Source organism: Episyrphus balteatus, chromosome 2 (genome assembly GCF_945859705.1).
Source record: "Episyrphus balteatus chromosome 2, idEpiBalt1.1, whole genome shotgun sequence".
NCBI lineage: Eukaryota > Metazoa > Arthropoda > Insecta > Diptera > Syrphidae > Episyrphus > Episyrphus balteatus.
This window is the reverse complement of record NC_079135.1, coordinates 104,107,767-104,135,107: the sequence shown is the minus strand read 5'-3', so window position 1 is coordinate 104,135,107 and position 27,341 is coordinate 104,107,767. Positions and strand designations below refer to the sequence as shown.

The 27,341-nt window shown below is 33.1% G+C and overlaps 2 protein-coding genes across 2 annotated transcripts in view; one reads left to right on the top strand and one right to left on the bottom strand.

Annotated features, from left to right (window-relative positions):
• The window catches only part of LOC129911618 (myrosinase 1), a 75,616-nt gene that overhangs the window by 42,366 nt on the left and 5,909 nt on the right, over window positions 1–27,341 (bottom strand). The window lies entirely within an intron of this gene.
• On the top strand, window positions 17,454–25,969 carry LOC129911623 (ankyrin repeat and LEM domain-containing protein 1). Its single transcript, XM_055989475.1, has 9 exons — window positions 17,454–17,646; window positions 17,708–17,853; window positions 17,921–18,009; window positions 21,381–22,339; window positions 22,404–22,528; window positions 24,854–24,964; window positions 25,140–25,345; window positions 25,405–25,555; window positions 25,612–25,969. Exons 1-9 carry the CDS (start codon window positions 17,582–17,584, stop codon window positions 25,953–25,955), a joined length of 2,196 nt encoding a protein of 731 aa, XP_055845450.1. The 5' UTR covers window positions 17,454–17,581; the 3' UTR covers window positions 25,956–25,969.

The following is a 27,341-nucleotide window of genomic DNA, read 5'->3' as shown; positions in this document are numbered from 1 at the left end:
GACGAATGACGACTTCACGAAGCAAAAAGTATGACCTTCAGACTACTTTTAAGATGCGAATTTATGAAAGAAAAAAGCCTTCATGACGAATGAGGACTTCACGAAGCGAAATGTACGACCATAAGACCTCTTTTAAGATGCGAATTTATGAAAGAAAAAAGCCTTCATGACGAATGAGGACTTCACGAAGCGAAATGTATGACCATAAGACCTCTTTTAAGATCCGAATTTATGAAAAAAAAAAGAGTGTGTGTACACATGTACACGCGACTGAAGTTATACTTCTCACTCAGTATATTAGATGAATTTAATTTGATATTTGTATTATTTTTGTTTTATATTATTATTAAGATAACCAAACAGCGTATTTTTTTAACAATCTCAGCTCATGGTATTCTTAGGAAATATTTTGATGCTATCTCCGTACCTTAACCCAAGACAATCTGACTTCCCTGAATATAGTTAATGCATGAAAAAATCTTTATAATTGGAAATTAAGAATATTCATTCCAATTTCCGGGCTAAATTTTTGAGAAAAAAAATTAAATTTTATCTACGATTGATGATCAATTCAAGTTTAGTTTAAGTCTATGTTGTTTTCTTTTCCTTTTATTTATGAGCATTTACGTTTTTGTTTTTTGTGGCAACTTGCCACATGCAACTTGCCCCATGCAACTTGCCACATACAACTTGCCACATTTTGCATACTGAATTCCACATGCCTCGTGGTACTTGCTACATGCCACATGTACTTGCACCATGATTCATGCCACATGGTACATGCCACATGCAACTTGCGACATGAAACATGCAACTTGCCACGTGTTGTGTGTGTTTTTTTTACCGAACTGCGGCGTACTGCATTTTTAAATACTAAAGTACTACCAACTCTAAAGGTGAAACGAAAGCCCTGCTGCCTAATTCTCTCGGAGATGGGGATCGCGTCATAATCCCTTTGACATTCTTGTCAAAAAACAAATTTTCATACCCACCGTCCCATAAGAAGTATAACTTCAAAAAAGCCTTCATGACGAATGACGACTTCACGAAGCAAAAAGTATGATCTTTAGACCTCTTTTAAGATGCGAATTTATGAAAGAAAAAAGCCTTCATGACGAATGAGGACTTCAAGAAGCGAAATGTATGACCTTAAGACCTCTTTTAAGATGCGAATTTATGAAAGAAAAAAGCCTTCATGACGAATGACGACTTCACGAAGCAAAAAGTATGACCTTTAGACCTCTTTTAAGATGCGAATTCATGAAAGAAAAAAGCCTTCATGACGAATGAGGACTTCACGAAGCGAAATGTATGACCTTAAAACCTCTTTTAATATGCGAATTTATGAAAGAAAAAGCCTTCATGACGAATGAGGACTTCACGAAGCCAAATGTATGACCTTAAGACCTCTTTTAAGATGCGAATTTATGAAAGAAAAAAGCCTTCATGACGAATGAGGACTTCACGAAGCGAAATGTATGACCTTAAGACCTCTTTTAAGATGCGAATTTATGAAAGAAAAAAGCCTTCATGACGAATGAGGACTTCACGAAGCGAAGTGTATGACCATAAGACCTCTTTTAAGATGCGAATTTATGAAAGAAAAAAGCCTTCATGACGAATGAGGACTTCACGAAGCAAAAAGTATGACCTTAAGACCTCTTTTAAGATGCGAATTCATGAAAGAAAAAAGCCTTCATGACGAATGAGGACTTCACGAAGCGAAATGTATGACCTTAAGACCTCTTTTAAGATGCGAATTTATGAAAGAAAAAAGCCTTCATGACGAATGAGGACTTCACGAAGCAAAAAGTATGACCTTAAGAACTCTTTTGAGATGCGAATTTATGAAAGAAAAAAGCCTTCATGACGAATGAGGACTTCACGAAGCAAAAAGTATGACCTTAAGACCTCTTTTAAGATTCATGAAAGAAAAAAGCCTTCATGACGAATGAGGACTTCACGAAGCATAAAGTATGAACTTAAGACTTCTTTTAAGATGCGAATTTATGAAAGAAAAAAGCCTTCATGACGAATGAGGACTTCACGAAGCGAAAAGTATGAGCTTAAGAGCACTTTTAAGATGCGAATTTATGAAATAAAAAACCATTCATGACGAATGAGGACTTTACGAAGCAAAAAGTATGACCTTCAGACTACTTTTAAGATGCGAATTTATGAAAGAAAAAAGCCTTCATGACGAATGAGGACTTCACGAAGCATAAAGTATGACCTTAAGACTTCTTTTAAGATGCGAATTTATGAAAGAAAAAAGCCTTCATGACGAATGACGACTTCACGAAGCAAAAAGTATGACCTTTAGACCTCTTTTAAGATGCGAATTCATGAAAGAAAAAAGCCTTCATGACGAATGAGGACTTCACGAAGCATAAAGTATGACCTTAAGACTTCTTTTAAGATGCGAATTTATGAAAGAAAAAAGCCTTCATGACGAATGACGACTTCACGAAGCAAAAAGTATGACCTTTAGACCTCTTTTAAGATGCGAATTCATGAAAGAAAAAAGCCTTCATGACGAATGAGGACTTCACGAAGCGAAATGTATGACCTTAAAACCTCTTTTAATATGCGAATTTATGAAAGAAAAAGCCTTCATGACGAATGAGGACTTCACGAAGCCAAATGTATGACCTTAAGACCTCTTTTAAGATGCGAATTTATGAAAGAAAAAAGCCTTCATGACGAATGAGGACTTCACGAAGCGAAATGTATGACCTTAAGACCTCTTTTAAGATGCGAATTTATGAAAGAAAAAAGCCTTCATGACGAATGAGGACTTCACGAAGCCAAATGTATGACCTTAGGACCTCTTTTAAGATGCGAATTTATGAAAGAAAAAAGCCTTCATGACGAATGAGGACTTCACGAAGCGAAATGTATGACCTTAAGACCTCTTTTAAGATGCGAATTTATGAAAGAAAAAAGCCTTCATGACGAATGAGGACTTCACGAAGCGAAGTGTATGACCATAAGACCTCTTTTAAGATGCGAATTTATGAAAGAAAAAAGCCTTCATGACGAATGAGGACTTCACGAAGCAAAAAGTATGACCTTAAGACCTCTTTTAAGATGCGAATTCATGAAAGAAAAAAGCCTTCATGACGAATGAGGACTTCACGAAGCGAAATGTATGACCTTAAGACCTCTTTTAAGATGCGAATTTATGAAAGAAAAAAGCCTTCATGACGAATGAGGACTTCACGAAGCAAAAAGTATGACCTTAAGAACTCTTTTGAGATGCGAATTTATGAAAGAAAAAAGCCTTCATGACGAATGAGGACTTCACGAAGCAAAAAGTATGACCTTAAGACCTCTTTTAAGATTCATGAAAGAAAAAAGCCTTCATGACGAATGAGGACTTCACGAAGCATAAAGTATGACCTTAAGACTTCTTTTAAGATGCGAATTTATGAAAGAAAAAAGCCTTCATGACGAATGAGGACTTCACGAAGCGAAAAGTATGAGCTTAAGAGCACTTTTAAGATGCGAATTTATGAAATAAAAAACCATTCATGACGAATGAGGACTTCACGAAGCAAAAAGTATGACCTTCAGACTACTTTTAAGATGCGAATTTATGAAAGAAAAAAGCCTTCATGACGAATGAGGACTTCACGAAGCATAAAGTATGACCTTAAGACTTCTTTTAAGATGCGAATTCATGAAAGAAAAAAGCCTTCATGACGAATGACGACTTCACGAAGCAAAAAGTATGACCTTTAGACCTCTTTTAAGATGCGAATTTATGAAAGAAAAAAGCCTTCATGACGAATGAGGAATTCACGAAGCGAAAAGTATGAGCTTAAGAGCACTTTTAAGATGCGAATTTATGAAATAAAAAAGCATTCATGACGAATGAGGACTTCACGAAGCAAAAAGTATGACCTTAAGAACTCTTTTGAGATGCGAATTTATGAAAGAAAAAAGCCTTCATGCCGAATTAGGACTTCACGAAGCAAAAAGTATGACCTTAAGGCCTCTTTTAAGATGCGAATTTATGAAAGAAAAACGCCTTCATGATGAATGAGGAATTCACGAAGCAAAAAGTATGACCTTAAGACCCCTTTTAAGATGCGAATTTATGAAAGAAAAAAGCCTTCATGACGAATGAGGACTTCACGAAGCATAAAGTATGACCTTAAGACTTATTTTAAGATGCGAATTTATGAAAGAAAAAAGCCTTCATCACGAATGAGGACTTCACGAAGCAAAAAGTATGACCTTAAGACCCCTTTTAAGATGCGAATTTATGAAAGAAAAAAGCCTTCATGACGAATGAGGACTTCACGAAGCAAAAAGTATGACCTTAAAACCTCTTTTAAGATGCGAATTTATGAAAGAAAAAAGCCTTCATGACGAATGAGGACTTCACGAAGCAAAAAGTATGACCTTAAGACCTCTTTTAAGATGCGAATTTATGAAAGAAAAAAGCCTTCATGATGAATGACGACTTCACGAAGCAAAAAGTATGACCTTAAGACCCCTTTTAAGATGCGAATTTATGAAAGAAAAAAGCCTTCATGACGAATGAGGACTTCACGAAGGAAAAAATATGACCTTAAGACCTCTTTTAAGATACGAATTTATGAAAGAAAAAAGCCTTCATGACGAATGAGGACTTCACGAAGCGAAATGTATGACCTTAAGACCTCTTTTAAGATGCGAATTTATGAAAGAAAAAAGCCTTCATGACGAATGAGGACTTCACGAAGCAAAAAGTATGACCTTAAGACCTCTTTTAAGATGCGAATTTATGAAAGAAAAAAGCCTTCATGATGAATGACGACTTCACGAAGCAAAAAGTAAGACCTTAAGACTTCTTTTAAGATACGAATTTATGAAAGAAAAAAGCCTTCATGACGAATGAGGACTTCACGAAGGAAAAAATATGACCTTAAGACCTCTTTTAAGATACGAATTTATGAAAGAAAAAAGCCTTCATGACGAATGAGGACTTCACGAAGCGAAATGTATGACCTTAAGACCTCTTTTAAGATGCGAATTTATGAAAGAAAAAAGCCTTCATGACGAATGAGGACTTCATGAAGCAAAAAGTATGACCTTAAGGCCTCCTTTAAGATGCGAATTTATGAAAGAAAAAGCCCTTCATGATGAATGAGGACTTCACGAAGCAAAAAGTAAGACCTTAAAACTACTTTTAACATGCGAATTTATGAAAGAAAAAAACCTACATGACGAATGAGGACTACACGAAGCAAAAAGTAAGACCTTAAGACTTTTTTTAAGATGCGAATTTATAAAAGAAAAAAACCTACATGACGAATGAGGACTCCATGAAGCAAAAAGTATGACCTTAAGACTTCTTTTAAGATACGAATTTATGAAAGAAAAAAGCCTTCATGACGAATGAGGACTTCACGAAGCAAAAAGAATGACCTTAAGACCTCTTTTAAGATGCGAATTTATGAAAGAAAAAAGTCTTCATGACGAATGAGGACTTCACGAAGCATAAAGTATGACCTTAAGACTTCTTTTAAGATGCGAATTTATGAAAGAAAAAAGCCTTCATGACGAATGACGACTTCACGAAGCAAAAAGTATGACCTTTAGACCTCTTTTAAGATGCGAATTTATGAAAGAAAAAAGTCTTCATGACGAATGAGGACTTCACGAAGCATTAAGTATGACCTTAAGACTTTTTTTAAGATGCGAATTTATGAAAGAAAAAAACCTTCATGACGAATGAGGACTTCACGAAGCATAAAGTATGACCTTAAGACTTCTTTTAAGATACGAATTTATGAAAGAAAAAAGCCTTCATGACGAATGAGGACTTCACGAAGGAAAAAATATGACCTTAAGACCTCTTTTAAGATACGAATTTATGAAAGAAAAAAGCCTTCATGACGAATGAGGACTTCACGAAGCGAAATGTATGACCTTAAGACCTCTTTTAAGATGCGAATTTATGAAAGAAAAAAGCCTTCATGACGAATTAGGACTTCACGAAGCAAAAAGTATGACCTTAAGACCTCTTTTAAGATGCAAATTCATGAAAGAAAAAAGCCTTCATGACGAATGAGGACTTCACGAAGCGAAATGTATGACCTTAAGACCTCTTTTAAGATGCGAATTTATGAAAGAAAAAAGCCTTCATGACGAATGACGACTTCACGAAGCAAAAAGTATGACCTTTAGACCTCTTTTAAGATGCGAATTCATGAAAAAAAAAAGCCTTCATGACGAATGAGGACTTCACGAAGCGAAATGTATGACCTTAAGACCTCTTTTAAGATGCGAATTTATGAAAAAAAAAAAGCCTTCATGACGAATGACGACTTCACGAAGCAAAAAGTATGACCTTCAGACTACTTTTAAGATGCGAATTTATGAAAGAAAAAAGCCTTCATGACGAATGAGGACTTCACGAAGCGAAATGTACGACCATAAGACCTCTTTTAAGATGCGAATTTATGAAAGAAAAAAGCCTTCATGACGAATGAGGACTTCACGAAGCGAAATGTATGACCATAAGACCTCTTTTAAGATCCGAATTTATGAAAAAAAAAGCCTTCATGACGAATGACGACTTCACGAAGCAAAAAGTATGACCTTTAGACCTCTTTTAAGATGCGAATTTATGAAAGAAAAAAGCCTTCATGACGAATGAGGACTTCACGAAGCGAAATGTATGACCTTAAGACCTCTTTTAAGATGCGAATTTATGAAAGAAAAAAGCCTTCATGCCGAATGACGACTTCACGAAGCAAAAAGTATGACCTTTAGACCTCTTTTAAGATGCGAATTCATGAAAGAAAAAAGCCTTCATGACGAATGAGGACTTCACGAAGCGAAATGTATGACCTTAAAACCTCTTTTAAGATGCGAATTTATGAAAGAAAAAGCCTTCATGACGAATGAGGACTTCACGAAGCCAAATGTATGACCTTAGGACCTCTTTTAAGATGCGAATTTATGAAAGAAAAAAGCCTTCATGACGAATGAGGACTTCACGAAGCGAAATGTATGACCTTAAGACCTCTTTTAAGATGCGAATTTATGAAAGAAAAAAGCCTTCATGACGAATGAGGACTTCACGAAGCGAAGTGTATGACCATAAGACCTCTTTTAAGATGCGAATTTATGAAAGAAAAAAGCCTTCATGACGAATGAGGACTTCACGAAGCAAAAAGTATGACCTTAAGACCTCTTTTAAGATGCGAATTCATGAAAGAAAAAAGCCTTCATGACGAATGAGGACTTCACGAAGCGAAATGTATGACCTTAAGACCTCTTTTAAGATGCGAATTTATGAAAGAAAAAAGCCTTCATGACGAATGAGGACTTCACGAAGCAAAAAGTATGACCTTAAGAACTCTTTTGAGATGCGAATTTATGAAAGAAAAAAGCCTTCATGACGAATGAGGACTTCACGAAGCAAAAAGTATGACCTTAAGACCTCTTTTAAGATTCATGAAAGAAAAAAGCCTTCATGACGAATGAGGACTTCACGAAGCATAAAGTATGACCTTAAGACTTCTTTTAAGATGCGAATTTATGAAAGAAAAAAGCCTTCATGACGAATGAGGACTTCACGAAGCGAAAAGTATGAGCTTAAGAGCACTTTTAAGATGCGAATTTATGAAATAAAAAACCATTCATGACGAATGAGGACTTCACGAAGCAAAAAGTATGACCTTCAGACTACTTTTAAGATGCGAATTTATGAAAGAAAAAAGCCTTCATGACGAATGAGGACTTCACGAAGCATAAAGTATGACCTTAAGACTTCTTTTAAGATGCGAATTTATGAAAGAAAAAAGCCTTCATGACGAATGACGACTTCACGAAGCAAAAAGTATGACCTTTAGACCTCTTTTAAGATGCGAATTCATGAAAGAAAAAAGCCTTCATGACGAATGAGGACTTCACGAAGCATAAAGTATGACCTTAAGACTTCTTTTAAGATGCGAATTTATGAAAGAAAAAAGCCTTCATGACGAATGACGACTTCACGAAGCAAAAAGTATGACCTTAAGACCTCTTTTAAGATTCATGAAAGAAAAAAGCCTTCATGACGAATGAGGACTTCACGAAGCATAAAGTATGACCTTAAGACTTCTTTTAAGATGCGAATTTATGAAAGAAAAAAGCCTTCATGACGAATGAGGACTTCACGAAGCGAAAAGTATGAGCTTAAGAGCACTTTTAAGATGCGAATTTATGAAATAAAAAAGCATTCATGACGAATGAGGACTTCACGAAGCAAAAAGTATGACCTTAAGACCTCTTTTAAGATGCGAATTTATGAAAGAAAAAAGCCTTCATGACGAATTAGGACTTCACGAAGCAAAAAGTATGACCTTAAGACCTCTTTTAAGATGCAAATTCATGAAAGAAAAAAGCCTTCATGACGAATGAGGACTTCACGAAGCGAAATGTATGACCTTAAGACCTCTTTTAAGATGCGAATTTATGAAAGAAAAAAGCCTTCATGACGAATGACGACTTCACGAAGCAAAAAGTATGACCTTTAGACCTCTTTTAAGATGCGAATTCATGAAAAAAAAAGCCTTCATGACGAATGAGGACTTCACGAAGCGAAATGTATGACCTTAAGACCTCTTTTAAGATGCGAATTTATGAAAAAAAAAAAGCCTTCATGACGAATGACGACTTCACGAAGCAAAAAGTATGACCTTCAGACTACTTTTAAGATGCGAATTTATGAAAGAAAAAAGCCTTCATGACGAATGAGGACTTCACGAAGCGAAATGTACGACCATAAGACCTCTTTTAAGATGCGAATTTATGAAAGAAAAAAGCCTTCATGACGAATGAGGACTTCACGAAGCGAAATGTATGACCATAAGACCTCTTTTAAGATCCGAATTTATGAAAAAAAAAGCCTTCATGACGAATGACGACTTCACGAAGCAAAAAGTATGACCTTTAGACCTCTTTTAAGATGCGAATTTATGAAAGAAAAAAGCCTTCATGACGAATGAGGACTTCACGAAGCGAAATGTATGACCTTAAGACCTCTTTTAAGATGCGAATTTATGAAAGAAAAAAGCCTTCATGCCGAATGACGACTTCACGAAGCAAAAAGTATGACCTTTAGACCTCTTTTAAGATGCGAATTCATGAAAGAAAAAAGCCTTCATGACGAATGAGGACTTCACGAAGCGAAATGTATGACCTTAAAACCTCTTTTAAGATGCGAATTTATGAAAGAAAAAGCCTTCATGACGAATGAGGACTTCACGAAGCCAAATGTATGACCTTAGGACCTCTTTTAAGATGCGAATTTATGAAAGAAAAAAGCCTTCATGACGAATGAGGACTTCACGAAGCGAAATGTATGACCTTAAGACCTCTTTTAAGATGCGAATTTATGAAAGAAAAAAGCCTTCATGACGAATGAGGACTTCACGAAGCGAAGTGTATGACCATAAGACCTCTTTTAAGATGCGAATTTATGAAAGAAAAAAGCCTTCATGACGAATGAGGACTTCACGAAGCAAAAAGTATGACCTTAAGACCTCTTTTAAGATGCGAATTTATGAAAGAAAAAAGCCTTCATGACGAATGAGGACTTCACGAAGCGAAATGTATGACCTTAAGACCTCTTTTAAGATGCGAATTTATGAAAGAAAAAAGCCTTCATGACGAATGAGGACTTCACGAAGCAAAAAGTATGACCTTAAGAACTCTTTTGAGATGCGAATTTATGAAAGAAAAAAGCCTTCATGACGAATGAGGACTTCACGAAGCAAAAAGTATGACCTTAAGACCTCTTTTAAGATTCATGAAAGAAAAAAGCCTTCATGACGAATGAGGACTTCACGAAGCATAAAGTATGACCTTAAGACTTCTTTTAAGATGCGAATTTATGAAAGAAAAAAGCCTTCATGACGAATGAGGACTTCACGAAGCGAAAAGTATGAGCTTAAGAGCACTTTTAAGATGCGAATTTATGAAATAAAAAACCATTCATGACGAATGAGGACTTCACGAAGCAAAAAGTATGACCTTCAGACTACTTTTAAGATGCGAATTTATGAAAGAAAAAAGCCTTCATGACGAATGAGGACTTCACGAAGCATAAAGTATGACCTTAAGACTTCTTTTAAGATGCGAATTTATGAAAGAAAAAAGCCTTCATGACGAATGACGACTTCACGAAGCAAAAAGTATGACCTTTAGACCTCTTTTAAGATGCGAATTCATGAAAGAAAAAAGCCTTCATGACGAATGAGGACTTCACGAAGCATAAAGTATGACCTTAAGACTTCTTTTAAGATGCGAATTTATGAAAGAAAAAAGCCTTCATGACGAATGACGACTTCACGAAGCAAAAAGTATGACCTTTAGACCTCTTTTAAGATGCGAATTTATGAAAGAAAAAAGCCTTCATGACGAATGAGGAATTCACGAAGCGAAAAGTATGAGCTTAAGAGCACTTTTAAGATGCGAATTTATGAAATAAAAAAGCATTCATGACGAATGAGGACTTCACGAAGCAAAAAGTATTACCTTAAGAACTCTTTTGAGATGCGAATTTATGAAAGAAAAAAGCCTTCATGCCGAATTAGGACTTCACGAAGCAAAAAGTATGACCTTAAGGCCTCTTTTAAGATGCGAATTTATGAAAGAAAAACGCCTTCATGATGAATGAGGAATTCACGAAGCAAAAAGTATGACCTTAAGACCCCTTTTAAGATGCGAATTTATGAAAGAAAAAAGCCTTCATGACGAATGAGGACTTCACGAAGCGAAATGTATGACCTTAAGACTTCTTTTAAGCTGCGAATTTATGAAAGAAAAATGCCTTCATGACTAATGAGGACTTCACGAAGCATAAAGTATGACCTTAAGACCTCTTTTAAGATGCTAATTTATGAAAGAAAAAATCCTTCATGACGAATGAGGACTTCACGAAGCAAAAAGTATGACCTTCAGACTACTTTTAAGATGCGAATTTATGAAAGAAAAAAGCCTTCATGACGAATGAGGACTTCACGAAGCATAAAGTATGACCTTAAGACTTCTTTTAAGATGCAAATTTATGAAAGAAAAAAGCCTTCATGACGAATGAGGACTTCACGAAACGAAAAGTATGAGCTTAAGAGCACTTTTAAGATGCGAATTTGTGAAATAAAAAAGCATTCATGACGAATGAGGACTTCACGAAGCAAAAAGTATGACCTTAAGACCTCTTTTAAGATGCGAATTTATGAAAGAAAAAAGCCTTCATGACGAATTAGGACTTCACGAAGCAAAAAGTATGACCTTCAGACTACTTTTAAGATGCGAATTTATGAAAGAAAAAAGCCTTCATGACGAATGAGGACTTCACAAAGCATAAAGTATGACCTTAAGACTTCTTTTAAGATGCGAATTTATGAAAGAAAAAAGCCTTCATGACGAATGACGACTTCACGAAGCAAAGAGTATGACCTTTAGACCTCTTTTAAGATGCGAATTCATGAAAGAAAAAAGCCTTCATGACGAATGAGGACTTCACGAAGCATAAGGTATGACCTTAAGACTTCTCTAAAGATGCGAATTTATGAAAGAAAAAAGCCTTCATGACGAATGAGGACTTCACGAAGCGAAATGTATGACCTTAAGACCTCTTTTAAGATGCGAATTTATGAAAGAAAAAAGCCTTCATGACGAATGACGACTTCACGAAGCGAAAAGTATGACCTTAAGACCTCTTTTAAGATGCGAATTTATGAAAGAAAAAAGCCGTCATGATGAATGACGACTTCACGAAGCAAAAAGTATGACCTTAAGACCCCTTTTAAGATGCGAATTTATGAAAGAAAAAAGCCATCATCACGAATGAGGACTTCACGAAGCATAAAGTATGACCTTAAGACTTCTTTTAAGATGTGAATTTATGAAAGAAAAACGCCTTCATGATGAATGAGGAATTCACGAAGCAAAAAGTATGACCTTAAGACCCCTTTTAAGATGCGAATTTATGAAAGAAAAAAGCCTTCATGACGAATTAGGACTTCACGAAGCATAAAGTATGACCTTAATACTTCTTTTAAGATGCGAATTTATGAAAGAAAAAAGCCTTCATCACGAATGAGGACTTCACGAAGCAAAAAGTATGACCTTAAGACCCCTTTTAAGATGCGAATTTATGAAAGAAAAAAGCCTTCATGACGAATGAGGACTTCACGAAGCAAAAAGTATGACCTTAAGACCTCTTTTAAGATGCGAATTTATGAAAGAAAAAAGCCTTCATGATGAATGACGACTTCACGAAGCAAAAAGTATGACCTTAAGACCCCTTTTAAGATGCGAATTTATGAAAGAAAAAAGCCTTCATCACGAATGAGGACTTCACGAAGCGAAATGTATGACCTTAAGACCTCTTTTAAGATGCGAATTTATGAAAGAAAAAAGCCTTCATGATGAATGACGACTTCACGAAGCAAAAAGTATGACCTTAAGACCCCTTTTAAGATGCGAATTTATGAAAGAAAAAAGCCTTCATGATGAATGACGACTTCACGAAGCAAAAAGTATGACCTTAAGACCCCTTTTAAGATGCGAATTTATGAAAGAAAAAAGCCTTCATGATGAATGAGGACTTCACGAAGCATAAAGTATGACCTTAAGACTTCTTTTAAGATGCGAATTTATGAAAGAAAAAAGCTTTCATCACGAATGAGGACTTCACGAAGCATAAAGTATGACCTTAAGACCCCTTTTAAGATGCGAATTTATGAAAGAAAAAAGCCTTCATGATGAATGACGACTTCACGAAGCAAAAAGTATGACCTTAAGACCCCTTTTAAGATGCGAATTTATGAAAGAAAAAAGCCTTCATGACGAATGAGGACTTCACGAAGCAAAAAGTATGACCTTAAGACCTCTTTTAAGATGCGAATTTATGAAAGAAAAAAGCCTTCATGATGAATGACGACTTCACGAAGCAAAAAGTATGACCTTAAGACCCCTTTTAAGATGCGAATTTATGAAAGAAAAACGCCTTCATGATGAATGAGGAATTCACGAAGCAGAAAGTATGACCTTAAGACCCCTTTTAAGATGCGAATTTATGAAAGAAAAAAGCCTTCATGACGAATGAGGACTTCACGAAGCATAAAGTATGACCTTAAGACTTCTTTTAAGATGCGAATTTATGAAAGAAAAAAGCTTTCATCACGAATGAGGACTTCACGAAGCATAAAGTATGACCTTAAGACTTCTTTTAAGATGCGAATTTATGAAAGAAAAAAGCTTTCATCACGAATGAGGACTTCACGAAGCATAAAGTATGACCTTAAGACCCCTTTTAAGATGCGAATTTATGAAAGAAAAAAGCCTTCATGACGAATGAGGACTTCACGAAGCATAAAGTATGACCTTAAGACCTCTTTTAAGATGCGAATTTATGAAAGAAAAAAGCTTTCATGACGAATGAGGACTTCACGAAGCAAATAGTATGACCTTAAGACCTCTTGCAAAAAGCTTTCATGACGAATGACGCGAATTCTAAAATTGGATGTATACCTATTTAAAATTTATTAAAACCAAATTAATATATACTAAAAAAAAAATCCTGGTGAATCAGCGTTATAAACCGCATTAATCGGTGAATCAATGAAACTGCTGTCTCGTGCGATAGATTTGTTTGTGATTTTTATTAGCACCAAAAAAATACAATTGAATAATTATTTCATTTTTTTAATTCTCACAGTCTGCAGATTTAATTATTATGCTAACACATCGCCATTGTTTACGAGGATACTTTATAGAAGTTAATGGGTATTAAAAAAGTATATTTTCTTATTCTCTATTAACTTGCGACCCTGTTTCTAATAAGACTTCTTAAGAATTAACTACAAGTAAGTGATTAAAAAATAAATTTGGTAAGCACGAGATTAAAAATTTTACTTACCAGTTCAATGCTTTACCTTGGTTTTGAACTTATTATCTGGGAAAACCTTCTTCATAGGTTTGAGTGCGGTTTTACCCAATAAACGATAAGAGCATCTAAGAAGCTTGTTTTAAAAATGCATTTACTCAATAATAATTGTATTGATACAATTTCACATTAACTTTATACTATTTAATATTAAAAATACTGAAATTGAATTAAAAATGTTCCGGCAGTACCTACCTAAACTTGTAAACAAACTTATCCATACAATAGGTTAAAAGTCTTTACCCACGACTTGATTTAATTCAATCAAAAATTTTTAATTACGAACATTAATTTTTGCACAAGCAAATTATTTATTTTTGACTGATGCAATAGTTGGACTCGTTTCGTCACTATTGCAAAATATTTATTTATAAACTTACATACCTAAAGTTTTTTGTGATGTACCAATAATATTATTATATTTTTTCGGAAAAACAATAAAATTCGCAATTTAATAAAATATATAACTTCCTTATTTCTATTGCGTGAGAGGTGAGAACCTTTGCTCGAATCAAATCTAGCTATCGCGTATCGCATGACAACAGTACAGTTCGTATAAAAACACGAATTTGAAAACACAGAATTTTGAAAATTTTAGATTTTTAGTATATTAAATTATATTCGTCGTTCGTAAAAAACAAAACGAATTTTTAAGGAATCGTCAACAAATTTCAATAAGCGTTGCCCTAGCGGCCTTGAGAGCTTGAGACCATTATTTAACGCGTCTTCCTTCGCGAACTGCTTCCTACATACACAAACTTCACACGTTAGTCAATTCCAAACACTTATCGTTACATTTAAAGCGTCAATAGCAAGATTTCCAACATGGTTTTTTCAAAACATGGTTGAAACATGGTTTTTAACTCTTAGCCATGAAATTTCATATTGATTGTCTCACGAAAACGTACGACATGGCAGCCAAAGTGTTAATGTTTCAGTACAATTTTACAGTGAAAACTCTTTTTTGAAAACTTGTGATGGGACATTTGATGATAAGGGTTTATGCACAAAATTATAATTAACAAAGAGGAAAAAAGTATTTCATTGTTATATGCACTTACATAATTTAAATGTTATGTTATTACCTATACAATAATATCAGTTATTAATTTATTGTAAAAAAACTAAATTTTTTGTTTGAAGGTTCATTTCACCACTTTTGGTTACGTTTGGATTTGCTAAATCTATGTCCTTTCATTATCCCTGTTCCATTGGAGGAAGTAGTTTACTCATGAGTAGATCTAGTACTACAATTAACACATGATCTTCTACTCGAGTTGATATGAATGTGTAGGTAGTTGTTGTACTAGATTTTTAGCTCGGCTACTGGGAGCTAAAATTTATCTCAATCTATGCATACCAGGCTTTAATATGAAATTCAAATTTTCTTGCCAATAGATGCGTAATGAAATAAAAAATTTAAACGATGTAGTAAAATGCAAAAGCCATTTTAGTAATTTACCTACTAAGTTAAAAAACAGAGTGCTTTTTGACCAAGTTACCTAATTACTGAAATGGATTTAGCATTTTCCTAAAGTGCTTAACATTTTGTGGCAGTTTGATATTATTTAAAGTAATGTAATTTTTTGAATATTTTAGTAAGAACATAAACTCACTATAGTACGTTTTTTTAATGTATGTCCAAAACTGTTCCAGGTTAGTCCAATGCTGCTCAAATGAACCATTTATTAAATTTTCAAAATTAACTAACAAAATTTAAGGATCTTTTTATAAGAAAAAAATATCAAAGAGATATTATCTGAGATTTTCGTAACAAATGTCCTAAGTTGCGATAATTTAGGTCGTTGTTTTAGTACGACCCATTTTTTCTTTTTGTGTTTCTTAGTCATACTAAAAATTTTATTTTTTTAATTCTATTTTGGAATGAGATTCAATGAAAGTAAGGAGTAAAGCTTTTTTTACAAGAAGCTTAAACTTTGTTTTTTATAAAAAATAATAGCAACTGATGATATTTTTGTAGACCTTGCAATGTTTGAACAGGTGTAACCTTTGCAATAATCAATATAATTCATCGAAATAAAAAGAACTAAATATGTAGCTCAACTCAAATACTAATACCTTGATTTAAAAAAAAAATCTTAAGTTTTGAGGTCTTAAAGCCTGGTACGCTGTTCGCGCTAAATTTTAGCCCAGATAAAATTCCCATACAAGTTATCGGTAATTTGTTTAGGATCCATTTTAGCTTAGATACAATTTTTCGATAATTTGTATGGGAGCTAAAATTTAGAGCGGGTTGCTTACCAGGCTTAAGCAAAAAAAAAAAATAAAGAAATAAATTATTTATTTCTGAAAAAGTAAAAAAATTATCCTTTTCAAACATTTTGCTTTATTAAATATCTTAAGCCTAGTACGCAGCTAAATCGAAACGAAAAATTTTCAAGTCTTCAAATACAACGAAAATGATAACGAAAAAATATCATCGAGTATTCTATCAAAAGTCAACATAAAAAAATTCAAAATTAATTTAAAATTAAGAAAAATCAATAGAAAATAAATTTAAACCAAGAAATAAATGAATTAAAAGTGAAAAAATTGTCAACACTGCTTTTGGAGTCAAGAAAAATGTACTGGACAGTAAAAAGTAAGAGACAAATGAGTGAAAACTCTCAAGTTTTCGCTAGAGCTACGTACTGAAAAAAGAAAAACAAAACGAAATTTTTCGTTCAAGATTTCGTTATCTAATTTTTGTATGGAAAATTTCGTTTCGCTTCAGCAGCGTACTAGGCTTAAAATAGAAATATTTCTAATTTTTGTCAACATTTTTAGCCGAATTCCTGTTTGGGTACTCTGGAATGGTGTAGTTTTGTAACTATTTTTGACAAAAGTTGAAATATTTCTATTTTAGGCAGTACCCCAGCAAACCTATTAGCCCTGTTCCCTTGGAGGTGGTAGTTAACTACTAGTAGGTATTTTGGTTAATCTAGTACTATCATCTACTCATGCTTTCTTCCCGAGTAGATACGATTTGTATTGAATTGGTTGAAAGTGCGTTCCATTGAAAATCGCTAGTAAACTACTAGTAGTACTTTACCACCTCCTAAAGGAACAGGGCTAATAGGTTTGCTGGGGTACTGCCTAAAATAGAAATCTTATATTTTTGCGTAGGTACTGTGAATATAAAGGTATTAACTACATTCACCACTTTTTTAAAAAGTACAAAAGTGAAAATATTTTTTTTCTCGCTAGCGCCATTTTTTTGTAAAAAAGAGTTCACAAGTTGTTTTCTGGACAAAAAAATAAGCTTTCTGCATCATTTGTTTTAATTTTCTATCCCGAAAAAACATATAAAAATGCGTTTGAAAATTTTCACTTTTGTACTTTTTGAGCCAATGTAGTTAAGGCTTAATTCATTTATCATAAATATTCTATATCCTTACTTGCTTATGCATACTGTAATCTTGTTGATCTACACTAGCGCCCCCTGGCATCAAATAGACAAATACTACAACTGTCAATTTTAATTCAAACCACAAACAAATAAATTTGATTTTGTGAATTTGCATATTTTTTTTTCCTGATGTAAACAATTTAATTATTTTTAATTAAAATGTCCTGTTTTGATAGAAATTTGCCGTAAAAAATAAATTGTTAAGTAAAATAAGTTTAAAGTGTATAATTAAAATGGAACAACGTGCTAATTTTCTTGCCCTTTGTTTATTAGATGCTATGGAAGATGAAGATCCAAAGTAAACTCATGTTTTGTTTTCCCTTTATTTTTAATTAACAATTTTATTTGGTTTTTTTAAGAATGATTGAAGATGTCTTAAATAAATACGATGTCAATCCAAATATCATAATCCAAGATAGAGGAATCTCTCCAATACATTATTCCTGTGGAATGCCAAATATCCAATTAGCCGAAAAGACTACCGCTCAACTTTTAGAAAGAGGAGGTTTGGTTAATTTGAGATGATTAGGTACTATTTAACATCATTACATTTTTTGTTTTTATGTTTTCAGCTAATCCAAATGTATGTTCCGAAGACAATATGACACCAATGCATGTTGCCGCCATTCATGGAAGAGCTAGCATAGTTAAAATGCTTTTGGTGAGAATGTGTTTTATTTTATTTTATTTTATTCGATCCAAAAAAGCATCCAAGAATTGCATCCTAATTTCTTGTCTTTTATCTTTGTTGGCACTAAAGTAGGCTAACTTAGGTCGTCTTAAGTCCTGTGGATACAAAACGGTTAGGTTTTACTTACTTGAACTATAATGGGGCTTACAATCCAGGGTGAACCAATAAAAAACTTATTTAGCCATTTCGAACTCTACCTTGCTGCTAACAGTTCCGTAGCGGAGTCTTTTAGTCTCGTTGTCCATTGATATTGAAGACCGGTTCCAATCGAAAACTATTTGGTGTTACCATAGATTAAAATATATTAAAGGAGAATGGGCATTTTGGACGATAAGCGGCCATTAATGAAATTTGTATCAAATGAAAAAATTATAACATAGGAAAAACTCTTGCTATGGGCGTTTCGCTGTATTTCATTAAGAATGGAAGATAATGCAGTACTAGTATTGTTAATGCATTGTTCAATGTGTGAAGGACAAATTGATTTATATTTTCATTTGGAACATAAAATATAATGCTCTGTCATTTTCTCTGTGTTTGAAGACATAAATCTTGAAAATCCGACCAATAGAACTCATAATATAAGATTTTTAAGACAACCACTTCAAGATTTTATTTGAAAGTTTTCAAACAATTCAAACTAACAAAAAATTGAACAACGAAACTTTCAAAATAGGCTTGAAATTGTTGTTTTAAAATGCTTATAGTTTGGGTGGTTGTATATTGAAGATAAAGGGGTTCAGAATCAGATAAAATGACAGAGTATCATATTTTGCACTTAAAATACACGATTAAGTTATAACAATGAGACAATCTATATAAAGTGTTAAATGCAAAAATGCATTTTATCCGTTTTTGAAGTACGTCAACATTATAAAACTTCTGGACAATATATGTAAACCTTAATTACATCAAAAAATAAATTCATTCCTGGTCGCTTAACGTCCACTTTCCATACAAACTTGCCCATTCTCCTTTATATTAAATATCGCACTACTTTAAAAAAAATCATTGAAAAAGCCTAATCATCTGTTATCTTATGTGGACTTAGTTTATTTACTAATCTAACTTCTTCGAATTTTATGGATCGCGCTGTCCAATCATGTATTATTATAACTTTAAGGGTTTTCGCGATTGTTCACATATGACATTATTAGGGTTTTCGGATTATCCGCGTTTTATATAGAAATATAAGTTTGCCGGTGACCACGCTCATTGTAATTTGAAGCGAAACGTTCGGGGTGAGTACAGTAGTGAACTCACTTTATATTTCTATATAAAACGCGGATAATCCGAAAACCCTAATAATGTCATGTATTATTAGCTAGCTTCGCCATTTGAAAAATAGTTCTTTTCAGTTTTCGCGGTCGATATTTCAATCTGTGATAACTTTCGAACATTAGCCTTGGCACTTGCTTTTTGTACTATCTATTCTACCGTCTGAGAAATCAGAAGTGCTCTTTTTAAGCATCATGAGGGTCTCTTTGAGTACGTCTAGCTCTAGTCTGCAGCATCGATTCAATGGTCGCGTCTATTATCTGAGATTTTTGTCATGTTTATCATGTGTTTTTTAAAAGAGTCCTCCTCCCTATTCCATGTCTATATGTCAAGGATTCCACTGGGCAACAAGGGTTTGTTTAATTAAGTTTGATAAAGTTTTTTGGGATGCTCAACTCGAATCCGAAGTCAAAAATGTTCTATCAGCTCGCATTTTCAAGATATTCCCGTTACAAAATATCAGTAATTGATTTGTTGCTACTTTTTAAGCATTGGCCTAGCTTACAGTGATTTTGTTTCGATATTTTGGGTATGCTAAACTCGAATCTAAATCAGATCAGCTTGCGTTTTTGAGATATTCACGTTATAAGGTTTCAATAATAGATTGTTTGCTACATTTTAAGCATTTCCCTTGTGCCTGTATCACTCAAACTGAGGGCAGATTTTAAATCAGCGATGCCAAATTAGGTTCTTATACCTGAACACCATTTCGGTTTGTGGAAGCAAAATGTTCTTAATAAATGAAAACAAAGCTGTTTAATTCAAACAAAAGCTTTAACTGAGGTACCACAAGGTAGTGTTTTAGGTCCCAGTGTACCTTTTATTTAAAAGCGATACCTATACGTCAAAAAAAAAATAAATAAATAAGTCAAGTATTGGTTTCGTGTCGAAAAAAATTGAGGTGTTAGTCAAAACTTACGTTACGATAATGGAGAAGTCCGAAAAAGTGTGTCTCGCAATTTCGTCCATCCGTCTGTGCGTCCATTTTTACGCATTTGCACAGCCTGAATGGGTGGACGGACTTTCTACAGATTTGGACGACTTTTATAGAATTCTTAAAGTTGTTTTTTTTTATGTCTCTCTTAGAAAGTGTACCTCCCATACAAATTTTTCAAGTTATAGAAAATTACTCGAAAACGGCTCTAACGATTTTGATTAAACTTTGCAAACGTAATATTCAAAGCAGTTACAATAAAACTGCATTTTTAGTTTTTCTCAAAAAAGTTAAATATCATCAAATTTTTTTTTAAATTTATATATAGCCTTCAAATCTTAAAATCTACAAGTAAACTTAAATTAAATTTATTTGAACTATAAGAGCAAGTACGTGCGACCCAGTCGTGCATTTTATTATTTTTTTTTTTTTACGATAACGAAATACTTGCAAAACGATTAACGAATCGAATATTAAATTGCAAAATGCTCTTTATAATGTTAATGAACGAATTTAAGTCAGTCTAATAGGACTTTACTTACCTATAAAAATAAATAGATTCCATGTTTTTACTAATACTTCTCAAGTTTCATTTGCAAATGAGGCAAAACATCTCGGAATGGCTCTCGACGCAAAATTAAAATGGAAGTCGCATAAATTTTGTAAATAAACTATTAAGGTAATTTTTATGGTGTATTTAGATATTTAGGATCTTAACAGGGATCTTGGAATACCCACCGTTCGTGAAGAAATAAAAATTTTTGCTAGAAATCATAGACAACGTTTATTCGAACAAACCAATTTTCTTAACAAGACAAATTTATTAAGCGAAGGACAAAACTTGTTGATTTAAACGGCTAGACAAAAAGAAAGAGAGGAGAATTCAGTGCGATAAAAGTCCCATAATATCTACGAAAACTTTAAACAGCTACCCACGGAAATAAAAGTCTTGGAAGTAGATTTATTAGTTTAAGTATCTGGATGGCTGGTTTCGCTTTGCCAAGCTCTATGTTTCATGTTACAAATGCCCTGTTTTCACCAATGAATTGCCTATCGGATGGAGGGAAAAATTTCATTTTTTAATAATGGCGATTCATTAAATTTATTAAAACAATTTTTGTATATTTAGAAAAAAGGAGGAAAGCTTGACGTTCTTGATGTGGATCGAAAAACTCCCATTCTCTATGCCATTCACGAGTGTCATTTCGATGTGGTTAAAGTTATGCAAGATCATATATTTGAGCAAAAATATCAAAAGAAAACTCAAGATCTATCCACCAACAAACCAGACACTCCCAAGATATTAAAAAACAATCATCTTTCAATAAATCAAATGGAAAGTAAAAAATTCACTCCTAATCGTATTAACTACAACTATGACGTCACAAGTCCATATTACATCAATATTACTCATCGCCGCAAACCAGATCCATGTACATGTTGTACGCCTAAAATCAACGACGAAGAAGACACATTAGACAATAATACAACATCAAACGATACACCGCCACCAACACAAAACATATTCGCTTTGACCAAAGAAAATATTAAAGAACTATCAAAAGATCTTTCCGAAGAAACCAATACATCTCCAAAGTCTTTGATCAATGCATGGCGTGAAAAAGTCCAAAGAGCCAAGAGTAAACAATCGATATTGGAAAAATTCAATGATATCGATTCTCTGCTAAGTGGTATAATGGAAAATGAAGAATTGGACTTCACAAATACTCTACTCGATCTCAATAAGGAGAATGAAACTAATGAAGAAGAGACGTTGCAACAGAAACAGAAAAAGTCATTCCTTAATACAAGTTTTGGTCGGATTGTTAAGACAATAGAAGAAGTACCAACAGAGATTGAAGATAGTTTTTATACAGTTCCTGATGTTGTTGGCGGGGGTGGAGAGCCTGCTGAACCTCAGGCGCAATCTACACAAATGAATGAAACAAATTTTATAAAATCTCCAAGAAATACCGAATATATTGTACAAATGACTGAAGCTTATGTGCATACAGATGATGAAAATGGATTGGTTTTCTATGAGACGAAACTCTTGAATAATCAAATAAATAGAGATTCACCGAAAAAGTAATTTATTTGATATATTTTTGATATTTTGAGGATTTTTTTCATATTGTTCATTATTTTCTAGGAATATTCCAAATAATCAAGTTCACGATGAATCTGTAACGAGCGTTTCAACTAACCTCACTGTTCCATTAGACTATGAAACTGAAGCGCTTAGGGCGGAACTAACACACTTTGGAGATCCTCCTGGTAAGTCTTTGGATTTTTTTTTTTGAGAAAGGTATCATAACAGCTGACATAAATTTTTCCAATATTTAAAACTTGGTGATAAAGTTTTGTTTGTTATAAGAACTAAGAATCAACAAAGTCTGCAAAATTATCTTGAGTTAAAGGGTGTTTTTTTTTTTTTTAATTCGGAATTAGTACCACAAAAACTGGGACAAATATTATTCCGCCAATGAAAGTTGGTACAAATGTTTCTTTTGTAGCAGAAACCAAGAATCTAAGCAGTCTATTAAAATATTTTAGGTGGAAGGTTTTTTTGTTGGGAAATATAGAAAATACGCGATAAGTACGATAAAATCAATGGTAAAAAATCAATGGTATTAAAGGTACCCTAGCGAAATATATTAACGATGTTGTCCTTCCCATGGGAGTTACGAATAAAGTAAGTTTATATATTTTTTCCATGTTAAAGGGTGTTTTTTTAGGTGTAGAGAAAATGTGGGTATATTCGAAAAACTAAGAAATAATAGTGGTACCCTAGTGAAATTCAGAAATTTACTTTTGAGATTAAAAACTAAAATATAAAGTGTCTAAGAATATGATTAAAAGGGTGTTTTTTAGTGAAAACCTAATGAAATTTGATTAAAAAATTGTATTTGCGATAGAAATCAAAAAATAAAGAGTTTTCATAAAAAAAATGTAGTTGAAAAGGTGTTTTTTTCGAAGACAAAAAAAAACTAATTGGTTTTACCACGTTGGACTGGCCCAGTCTTAAACGGGGGCTAAAGTCAAGCCTAACCCCCGAAAATTTAGCTTCATCAGACGAACAAAAAAGTTCCTCCAAAATACAGTAAAAAATAATAAATACTAAAACCACTGAACCAATAAATTGTCCTTGCTTTTGTCTTAAACGTTTAACCCTCCACCGTATGAATTAATATTAGCGGACGAAAAAATTAAAAAATGCTTAGCATTTGTTCTCTGGGTTGTTATAAAACGCCTTTCATTAAAAAATATTTTTAAAAATTAATTTGCTTAAACAATAATTTTATAAGCCAAATTTGGCTTCGTATGCATTAAGGGTAAGAAATATTACCAATTTTATTTATTTACTTTATGTAAAGAATGCAAGAAAATATATCAAAAGATAAATATTTATCACTTAAAAACAAAATAAAGTAAAATAAATCCATTTTATTGCAAAAGGTTAATTAAATGAGTTAATTCAATGATGGCTCATTTTAAGCCATGTATCCGAGAAAAACAATTATTTTTTCGTTTATAGAATGTATATTTTCTGCTTCACATTTTTTTCCACTGTCGATATAAGTCTTCCTACATCATTTCCACCCACTCCCAGACCCTGAAAAAAACTAAAAGGTAATAAAATAATTGAAAAATATTAAAGGTGAGCCCCCGTCCCCTAAATTTTTTTTGGATACGCCGCCGCTTGAAATGGGGCTAACATGAGAAGAAAATCTCCAAACCAATAAATTCAACAATTTGTGTAGATTTACAACTCCTTATTGCATACGAAGCCAAATATGGCTTCTGCACTTTTTGCCCTCCCAAGAAATTCCACTTTACCTTTCAAACATTCGCAGTAACTAACACTTAAAGTATGAATACATTCTACACTTTTGCTTTCAATGCACACCTGTGATCATAAAATACACCATTATTTGCTGTCGGACACACAAAAACTATCTCTATGGGTTCTCAGAAATACAAAGAAGAGGATCGTGTTGAATCTTGACCATTTTCTGTTTCAGAGACAGGAAAAGAGAATACAAACAGACAAACCATATTTGGCTTCGTATGCAGTAGAGAGTAGAGGGATGTTTCCAATTACTCCTTGCATCAATTTCACTCAATTTTTTGTCAGATGTATCAACTTTTGAAATTGCTTTTAAACATCCTGAAAATGAAAAGATTGTTAAGGTTTAAGCTTCGATTTCAAAATATTTCAAAATAAAATCGTTTTTAATGGATTCCATTAAATGCTTCTGGGTACCAAATTAAGACGAACCAACCAACTATCCACGGAATTTTAAAACTTATTGCATCTGCCTGGCTTGTCATCGTTCAATTAAAAGTTCGTTTGGATGGATCACCCTAAGGCACTTCATCTAAAATGCTACCCACAACTTGTCTGGTACCATCTTATGCTATTTAAAAAACGTTCATTTTATTTTTAGAACCCCATTGTCGACTTTCCATTTTCATAAGTCTAACTTCTCTAGATTAAGTGAAAGTTCTGGGCATGAAATCCAGTTAATCCTCATTATAACGATATTTCAAAAAAGGAGGTGGAAATGTTTTTTAATCATCCCTTCATTTTTATTTTAGGACCCATAACCAAAAGTACAAAAAAGCTATACATAAAGCGCCTAACAAAGTACAAACGAAACACTTCGCAGATGAAAGCACAATTTAATGTAAACGAAGAGAACAAAACAAGTAAGTAACGAGTAGTCATACATTTACTTGTAATTTTTTTCTTTCGAAATGTTTGTTTTATTTCCTAAATTTCAAAATCATGTTAAATTTATCTTAACTCGATGTATATCAACCAAAAGTGTGTAAACAAAAAAAGAAATCAAATTTCCATTTATATTTTGTTTCTTTTATTTAGAATTTTCAGTCGAACTTGATCGAACCATTCGTCGTGAAGAAATCTTCGAACGAATCACAGAATATCGAACTTTTGAACAAGAACTTGTTGCATATTTTCAAAATAATCCCAATACAAAGCGTCTACGTGAGGGCCATCTTAAGCAGAGTTTCATTTATATGCTAATTGATCCGAGGATTTCAAATAATTTACCAGGAGAAAGTTCTGTAAGAAATGTTCTCTTTTTTTTCTAAATTTATAAAAAAAAATAATTTTTTTTTTATAGTTTCTGACAAAATTTGAAGTATGGAAAAGATTTTTGATGTCAATTTTCTATGTTGGCAAAGGAAAAACATCACGACCATATTCGCATTTGTATGATGCTATGAAAAAATACTCCAGACTTCATGGAACGAATCAAACTAAAGGAAATGGATGTAAGTTTTCATACAAATTCTACGTCCATTTTTTTAAATAAAATTTTTGTCTCAAGTAAAAACCATCTCAATCGAATCATTCAAATCACCAACAAACAAATCCTATGATAGTAAAAAACTTGACAAGATTCTAGACATCTGGTCAAATGGAAAAGGTGTTGTATGCTTGCATGTCTTTCATAATATTCTACCAGCAGAAGCATACACTCGGGAAGCGGCAATTATTGATGCGTTAAGCCTGCAACATTTAACAAATATGAAACGTGGTGATTATTATGGTCCAGCACAGTCATGGACAATGCGTGCAAAAAAATGCTTGGGTGTTGGATTGCTGCATAAGGCAATGCAAATCTATGTAGCCGAGGGAGAATCACAACTCTCACCAAGTGATCTAATCTAAATGAAAGCAAATTAATTGTAATTGTATTGTAATTGTAAATTTTTCTGTACAAATATTTTATTTAAATTTATGCTTGTGTGATATATTATATCGAAAAAAGTTAAAATATAGTGTAATTTTGAAAATAATTTTCTATATATTTTTTTGGAGTAAAAGTTTTGCAATTCTGAATTGTAAATAGCCAATCTATCCTTTGCGAATGGCATCGACTCACAGTTCACAGACCACAAAAGCGTTTTTTATAAGTTCGACTAGTACTTTTTTTTTTAAGGACACATATTATTTAGAATTTCGCAGTTTTGAGGGTCAAATGACGTTTTGAGCAGTTATAACCGTTTAATAATCGAACGTGGTGATTTTCTTAGAACAATTTTTTAAGCTCCATCTGCATACTTACTAACCATAAGTTTATTTTATACATTCTTGAGCAACCAAGTTTATTTTTTTTATATAGATGCGTTTTTAGAAAAAAAAATTCATAATCCTTCGAGCCGTTATTGATAAAAATTATTTCTTATAAATAATTAAAAAACAATTAAAAATAAAGTTCGTATTCCATTATGTACCTAGTTTTTATTAATCAAGACTAAAAACCAGTTTTAAAAAAATTCAGTAGTTATACGCTGTTTATTGAAAAATTGATTTTTCCCAAAAAAATTTTTAGTTCTTAAACCCAACACACTAATTTTTGATTTATTTACATGCGCGTCACTTGAATAGAAAGAACAATTTTGCTTATACAAAAAGCGATTGGTGCTTTGGTGAGGTAACTTAGCAGATTTTTGGTTTTGCATTTTAAAAAAGGAACTTTTAACAAACAATGCTGTAAAAACGAAAACTTAAAACAGAAACCATATGGCTACTAGTTGCGTTTTTTCGAATTACTTCACAAAAAAAATCTTTATTTTGCGTCAGTCGAGTAGAAACAAGTACTTAAATTAGACAAAAATGAAGAAAATCATGGAAAAATTAATTTTAGTTGAGTTTACCGAGCGTTAACCTTTAAACTCACTATTAAATTGGTTTTTGGTATGGTGATGGTGAAATTAAATTGTTAGGTCTTCAATTGACTCTGAGCGCTTTTTCGAAAAAGCTCCAGCGCAGAGGGATCTATAAAATTTGTTGGGACCCGAAGTTAAACCTCTGCATTGACTTTCATTTTTAAGTTGCACTGAAGTCTTGAACCAATGCCGATATCTTTTAGAAATTTCACTAGTTGTCCATTCCCACCATCTCGGAAAATTTCTACGATTTTCGAAAAAAATACAATCGCAAAATCCGATCGTGGTGACGATTTGCATGAAATTTTCTATTACGGACGGATTTCGTGATTGTGTTTTCGGGAATCATAGCAAATTTCCGAAATTAAGCCCCATTAGCTTTTGC